Below are 8,193 nucleotides of genomic sequence, written 5' to 3' on the forward strand. Positions count from 1 at the left end.
TTCATGAAAGAAGGAGAAGAATGAATGGTTTGCAAATTGAACAAATCCATATGTGGATTAAAGCAGTCATCAAGGTAATGGTTTCTTAAGTTCGATGAGAAAGTAACTACTTTTGGGTTTAGTGAGAATAAAATAGATGACTGCATATATTTGAAGATCTGTGGCTCAAGGTACAATTTTCTCATATTGTATATGGATGATATTCTTCTAGCAAGCAATTGTATGAACCTATTGATAGAAACAAAAGCTTTGCTATCTAAAACTTTTGAGATGAAAAACATGGGAAATGAGTTTTTTTTCCTTGGGATAGAAATCATGAAATAGAGCCAAAGGGATGCTTGGACTCTCGCAGAAATCATACATAGAGAAGGTGCTTCAACGATTTAATATGCATAGGTGTTCGAATGGTGAAGTGTCAATAGGGAAAGGAGATGGGTTGAACAAGTCGTAGTGTCGCAAGAATGATCTCGAAAAGCAAGGTATGAAAACCAAACCCTATGCATCATTGGTTGGGAGTATAATGTATGCTCAAGTTTGTACGAGACCGAACCTTGCTTTTGCGATTAGTGTATTGGGAAGGTTTCAGTCGAATCCTGGGGAACAACATTGGGTTGCTACCAAAAAGGTGCTGAGGTACTTGCAAAGGACTAAGTCATTCATGCTGACATACAAAAGGGTGCAAGACTTGGAGCTTGTGGGATACTCAAACTCCGACTTCGCAGGTTGCGTCAATGATAGAAGATCAACAAGTGGATTTTTTTTTTTTGGCAAGAGCTGCAAAATCATGGAGAAGTGCCAAGCAAAAGGCCATGTCTACATCGACCATGGAAGTTGAATTTATAGCTTTGTTTGAGGCAACTAAGAAAGGTCTATGGCTGAAAAATCTCATAACATTTATGAGAATAGTGGACACCATTCAAAGACCACTAACCATACATTGTGACAACAAAGCAGCCTTATTCTTTCAAGAAACAACAAGAAATTTGAGGCCACTCGATTGATGGATGTCAAATATCTATCAGTGAAGGAACATTTGAAGAAGGGAAATCAAAATTGAGCATGTTGATGCAAGGACTTGAAATGGTATTGAAATTGAGCATTCTGAGTTCAATCAAAGAAAGGGATTTGGATAATATGTGGGAGAAGTAAAGTGAACAAATATAGAATGTGTATAAATGCAGTTTCACTTGCATTATGCGATATAAACTTAAAACTTATGATTTCAGAATGAAGCAGTAGTTTTACGTGTATTATTTCCTGGAGTTCAAGTTTCTAATGGATATTGGCAAATGTGTATATGATGATTAGTGACATAAATTATTTGTGATCACTAAGGAATGAATTTGTATTGACATACATCTTGTAAACCACAACTAGTCAACGTTCATGTGGGAGTTGGCTGTCATTGTTTTCAATATATGTGTAATTTCCTGCTCACAAAGCATTCATTCTTCGATATAGGGTTCTATCACCATAAAAATATTAAGGGCTTGAGTGAGTAGAAGAATTGACGTGAACTTGAGACAATGTCTTCTTCAGGTAAGAATTCTAATTAGTCTACACAAGTGATTAGGATTATCAAATATGTTGATAATGTTTCCAACACACATCTCTCCTTACTAGAAAATTAATTGTAGAATTAAATAGAAATGCTTTTAATTACAAATGTTAATTTAACACGCTAGTCTTGTGTTTACATGAAAGGTGTTTACATGAAAGGAAGTTGACAAAGCTAATGTGGTCCAGGAACAATAACTCAATTGCATCAATGTTGCTTGACAATGGCCTTGAAACTCAACCACCGCCATTCAAGCTAATGGAACATGATCACATATATCTTTTAAGGGTTCCAAATAATGTCGAAGGGGTAGTGGATGAACGCCATCTTACAACCCGTAGAGCACAGGGTCCTAGGGAAATAAATAGGCCATGGTGGGCACTCAATGGTACAAAGGAGCTGATGAAATTTAATGACAAAGGGCAGGCAATAGAGCCTCCCCATATTGTTGCAAGATTTTCCAGGTTCCTAGGAATGCTATCCCAAGAATCATCATATTGTCCAATTAACATTTGTAAATAAATATGGACCGTGCTTGGCATATTTTTTTCCAGGTTCCTAAAACCGTGCTTGGCATAAATTTGAACAAGGGAATGTCCACATAGAGAGAGAGCTATTCAAAAACTACTTGAAATGTTAAAAACATAGAGAATCCATCCGGGGAAGATAAGGGATTCCAATTTGTAGTTTATGAAGTATGCCTAAAGCCCTAATATTGAGGCGATGTCCAAGCGTATTACGCCAGTGAGGCTCAAAATCTGAAAGGCCTTCGTCCAATCATCAGACATATCCTACTCCTTATTCTCCTAAGTCATCAACCAAAATATACAGAACCGAAGTGACTAGAATTCGCTGCCACTCCACAAGAATGAAGCTGGGATATGGCTCCAAGGGTGACAAAACTATAAACAACCAACTTAATAATTTTAAACATCCTGCCACTTAGTAATACGGTCTAGTGGTATTCCTCTTCATTTGTAAGTGATAGGACTTACGTTCGATTCTCACCAAAAGCGAATTTGAAAAATGAAAATAGTTACCAAATTGTGAAAACTAGAAACTAAAAATTGAAAACGAAATCGTTATCAAACGACCCTAAAAAAAACTTTTTTTCAGTTTTTGATTGAAAATGTTATCAAATAAAGTTTCGGTTTATAAATAATAAAAAAAGAAAAAAAAAAAAAAGTAAACAAAAACTAAAATGGGATACGCATCTGTTTCCTTGTATTTGAAATTCAAATATCTCTGATAGCACAAATATTGTATCATTGTAACATCCCATCTAAACGGTCCATAACAATCTTAGTCAAACGGATACATAGGGATCAAAGAAAAACAAACCGACATCGAACTGTCATGAGTTTTTGAACATAAGACCGTTCACTCATTAATAGAGCACTCCATAGAGTTTGTTTTCCTAGAATTCATACATTTTGGTTTTGCTACTAAGGTGTTTTGTGTGAAAGAGAAATCGGAACTTGTGGTTTGCATAAGGTAGACCAGCAGAATGAGTTAGTAGAGACCCTCGTATTCAATTTGAGAGGTTGGGATTGCCTCCTCCTTGGGCTCCGAACAATGGAATCCTAAATGAATTTCTATCCCAAAAAAGTGGGGGATCCCTTTTCTTAAGGGATCTATACAAATATGATCGACAAATTTCATTGTTCCAACTAACCCAAACGTATGAATCAATCATGCCGGGATAATGAAACCGAAAACAGGACGAAAGGCCTCTGTATTCTTCAGTTTTCCACAAGGGAGAGGGAGCAAGGTTCACAAGAATGTACCTGGTAAACATTACTGCTCATGGAAAAAATAGACAATAGTCTTACAATACTTGTTGAGCTAAACTGTAATCTCATCAGCCACATACCACCTTCGAAGCTTTTCTTCACACGAAAAATATAGGCGCCGGTAATTGGTTTTACTAGCTTTCCCCATTACTTCAGAGGTTGAGCTTTGGTGAAAACAAAAACTCCTCCACCACCAACCGCGCGCCCCAAAAGCATATTAGCATCCAAGTAAGAAAGGTAATATAGTCCTCCGACTGATTGCCTACTGTTTTAAACAAAGTATATGATCATACTAATGTATATTCAGGAAGCTTGCTAAATGTGCTTTGATAAATATGATTAAGAATGATGTACCTTCCTGGATCTCTAACGGGAATTTGCGCTTTGAAAGTCCGGAGGTACTGCAAGATCTGCACAACAGAATTCATATAATCCTCGTTATTATAGACGAAAAAGAAAAAGTAGAGTTGCCTTAGAGCCTACAGCTCTTCACTAATTTGATAAGTGACATTAATTGACCTGTAAACTTAAAAACGATCGTGGCAATATTGCTGGAGCTATTAGAGCCTGCAGCTCTTCACTGATTTTAATATCTTGAACATTAATCTGCCAAATACAACTTGCAGAATTCAGATAATTAATTTTAAGAAGAGCATCGAGAAGTTTGCGTGTTTAGAAAATTGTAAAAGACGATGTAAAGCAATATGAAAGCTCAGAAGACACAATTATATTCATGACCATCAGGTCAAATGAATAGTAGCAAAAGTCACAGCTTGCAGCCTTAGTTAAAACTTCAGAAGAGGGTAGTAAACTGACCTCTTCGAACTGAAGGTAGATGTTACGCACAGAAACAACCGAAAATTTTGCAGAAACTAGCAGAGTCGCACCTTCTTGTTCCTACAAGGGGCATAGGACTCATATAATCTATACAAATTTGACGTTTGCATTTCATGGAGAAAACAGAAGCATTCCTACAACCTACAACCACATACATGTACATATATATATATATATTTATATGAGCAACCTTTTTAGAGTTTATATTATCTTCTATACTTGGTAAAATTAAATAATCTGATCTTATCTATATTCTATAGTATCTTTTGCTGATCAAATCGCAGAAAATCATAAGCAATTTAAATTAAAATCAGGATGTACAAGCATAACCCAAAATACATTAATTATAGTCATACCAAATACAACGAAACAACATGATTTAAGAACCTAGATCATAGCCCTGAACAATCTAAGAAACAAAATTTTCTAACTAAGAACTCAGAATACTCATTACCTCTAACAAAGGTGGAATGCTCCATCTGACAACATTACGGATCACTCCCCCGTTGGTCTGGTCTTTGCATTCAAATTTCTGAAAAATTTGCCCAACCTATCCCCACATTCATGTTGAAATAAGGGAGGATGAAGGACAACAAAAGAAATCAATAACTATAAAGATATAAAAGAAAAGGCAAGTCAACTATGGTTGGCGTTTTACAATCACAACTGAAAAGTGTTAAAAATGTAAAGACATTAAGTTTTGTGAATATGAAGTGTGACCCGTAAATTGAAAAGTTGTTCAGGTAGAAAGGATTTTAGCCAATACATTCATTGAAAGATTGCCATTTATTATGAACAGATGAAAAGCAGGAAGATTAAGGTAATTGAAGAATCAGAATATTCAAAGAATATAAAACAATGCGAAGGAGACCAAAAGCTCAGTGGTTTAACATAAACGGATTATTTTCTTTTGTTTACGTAAAAAAGCATGTTAAGCTATTTTAGAAGATGATAAGATTCCAAAATGTGACATTCGTTGTTTATACCTGAAAAAATGGTAGCCTTTCAGCCGCTTCCAGAAGAATGAGAACGTCAGAAGCGGAAGTATATTGCAAACGCCACGTCCCATCCAATTTCACCAAGTCTATTGGTGCACCCATGTTATAGCCCTCCACACTCACCTGGCAGGCTTTTACACAAGTTATTATAACAAAAATCCCACTTCTATGAACTTGGATATTCCGAAACCATCAACTACATAGCATGTACCTGATGTATGTTAATGCAATTTCATGAACGAGATTATACGACAGAAAAGAGATATATAGTAACAAAATTCATGTAATGAAAATAAAGAGACCACACCAGAGCCTCCTCTATAAACGAGCGTTGATCATCGGTTGTAACAAGGCCCCTTCCGGTGTCTTGTATAGCTCTCAACAGCTCATGTTTCTTGCTCTCTACCTCAAGCTCCACCGTCTGGCATTGATAAAGATCAAAAATTTTATGTGATAAAAAAATGAATTGAGCGAAAATATTTCAAGAAGAAAGTAAGATGAGAAATGAGAAAAGTAACCTGGGCTGCTTGGGTAGCAACAGCTGCGACACATGGAAACGATTTCTGGGCGGACAACTTTTGTGAGGCAATGAGCATGGAGCTATAAGGCTTAATCTTATTGACACCCCTTGTTGCATTTGAAGGGAACAATGGAGAAGATAGTGCTAGTTCCATAAGAGATTGATGCAAATTTAGTTCACGAATTACACCTATAGACATAAAATCAAATGCAATTCAATTAACCGTTCTTATAAGATACTGCTCACAAAAATTATAGCATTTAGGATTGAGTTCCTATATAAACCCTAATGCCATTTAATTTGCTCCAATTAAATGAAAATGCTTTAAAAAATCTAGAATTTTTATTCCTCAAAAGAAAATCTGCATTTTATTGGTCCATTTATTTCTCTTTATATAAGTTCAATGAATCAGCAATTTTGCAGAGACCTTTCATTACAAATCCAATTCAAATTTAACTGAAATTATCTGAAACAGCAAGGGAGAAGAAGCTAGAGAAGCATGAAGAACACAAAAATATAATTATTCAAAATATAAATGAACTGACCTCTATTTAGCTCTATTTAGAAACAATTCAAGAACTTCTAACCCTATCTATCCATATAATTATTCAAAACTGAATGAACAAATAACAATTAAACAGAAAAAAAATGGTAAATACAGCAGCTCCAAGTTAAACATGCAACAGGGTAACTGCAAAAAATAGAAATTATCAAAAGCAACAAAATACCTGGTAAGATTTCTTCGTCTGTGACTGTTTTTCTCGGGCTCTTCTCTGCTATCAAGTACCCAGCAGCAGCAGGAACCTGCTCCACTCCCTTTTTCTTTCACTTTTACTTACGAAGTTCAGGTAGTTAAGATGGTGGGGTCCACTTTTAAATGTGATGATGGACGGGCCCCACGGGACCTGTGCTGTTTTTTTTTGGTCTTCGCGTAAATGGGTCTTGAGCTACAGCAGGCATAAATGTGGACTGTTACGAGCGGTGGAGCAGATCATCGGCATATTTCATTTTTGGGCCTTGGTACACAAAACTTGCATTATTCTTTTCGGTTGATGTCACGTACACCAAATGAATGATGTAACACGTTTTTCTTCATATAAATTTTAATTAAATTGTCAATCAATTTCAACTTGAATTAAAATAAAATTTTGATTGGTGGCAAATCATTTGGTGCAAAAATTTGATATGCCTAACATTATTCTTTTCAATAAGAAGAAAATAAAACAAATATTCTTGTAAATTGTGATATTTTAATTTTGATTGGGGAAAATCCTAGTTATTACCAATAATAATAATAAAAATAATAGAAAGTTACTTTTATATGCACTCAAGTTTGGATATTCTTTTCAATAAGGAGAAAATAAAAAAATATTATTGTAAATTGTGATATTTTAATTTTGATTGGGGAAAATCCTAGTTATTACCAAAGTTATTCATAATAATAATGTCTACTAATTAATAAAACACTCATTGTCAACCAAAATCTTATGAAATTTCCAGTTTAACCCTCTAATTAAAACATAACATGAATAAGAAATACGGGGCAGAAATGTAATTTCACACAACCAAATTTTGCAGTTTTTTTTCAAAGCCTCACCTACATGTAATCCTAACATATCGCTAAAAGCGCATTACTATGTCTACATATTTTGTTATGTCTAACCTACTTACTAATAGAACACTTTTAGTCAACCAAAACTCCACAAAATATCATTCTAACCCCCTTACCAAGATTGAACAAAATTAAGAGTCATTGGAAAATTAATAATTACATATAACATGAGTTCTATTATTTTTTACGCCAGCCTTACAGTCTTTTAAGTAATTTAACATATTACATAGTATACTATAAAAAATAAACATGCTCTGTTTGTCAATGTTATTGTTCTTCTTGTTGATATGATTGATAGTTGAAAATAACACTAAATTTGGAAAAAATTAGTATTCGGTTCTGAACTATTAATACTCTTTGATTGGATCTGATTGGTTTTCAAATTTTGATAAAAAGTCTTTAACATTAATGTATTAATGAATTTACATGTCATGTTAGTTACATAATTTCTTTTTAAATAAAAATACGTAATTGATAATACAGTTTTAATATTCACACCGTCATTAATCTACTAATTAATTTTTAGTTTAAAAAATTTCCTAGATATAAATAAAATAAAATAAAATAAAAATAAGTTTGTACTCATTAATTTTATATAAAACGTTTGACTAGCCACCGACAGGGTTTGAACCCACATCATCATGCAAGGGTACGACATATTTCCACCACTGTGGTAAAGGGTCACTTGCTAAATTTTTTAATCTTAAACGTACTCATTCTTAAATATACCAATTTGTTATATATAAGTTTTTGGGCATGAAATAACAGCTTAGACTAAAAATTGGCTAACCCGAGTTGAAAAGGCACAATCCTACACCTAGTAAAGATCCCTCAGGCCAATGGGCTTTCAGCCCAGTAAATGGTTGATTCGACCG

General features: G+C 34.4%; 1 protein-coding gene across 2 annotated transcripts; it reads right to left on the reverse strand.

Moving 5' to 3' along the window:
• Positions 1-3,278: 3,278 nt before the first annotated feature.
• LOC137708627 (Plastid-lipid associated protein PAP / fibrillin family protein) lies at positions 3,279-6,543 on the reverse strand. Of its 2 annotated transcripts, none has more exons than XM_068447746.2 (9): positions 6,435-6,543; positions 5,705-5,895; positions 5,494-5,607; positions 5,175-5,309; positions 4,643-4,738; positions 4,168-4,248; positions 3,871-3,957; positions 3,706-3,761; positions 3,279-3,613 (listed from the first exon to the last, which is right to left on the reverse strand). In XM_068447746.2, the coding sequence occupies exons 2-9, from the start codon at positions 5,858-5,860 to the stop codon at positions 3,499-3,501; spliced, it is 840 nt and encodes a 279-aa protein (XP_068303847.2). In that variant the 5' UTR covers positions 5,861-5,895; positions 6,435-6,543; the 3' UTR covers positions 3,279-3,498. The 2 variants fall into 2 exon arrangements, with proteins under 2 accessions (XP_068303847.2, XP_068303846.2); XM_068447745.2 differs by having other exon boundaries at positions 3,279-3,616; positions 6,435-6,541.
• Positions 6,544-8,193: the final 1,650 nt, after the last annotated feature.

This window comes from Pyrus communis, chromosome 17 (assembly GCF_041283825.1).
Source record: "Pyrus communis isolate YQ-2024b chromosome 17, ASM4128382v1, whole genome shotgun sequence".
NCBI lineage: Eukaryota > Viridiplantae > Streptophyta > Magnoliopsida > Rosales > Rosaceae > Pyrus > Pyrus communis.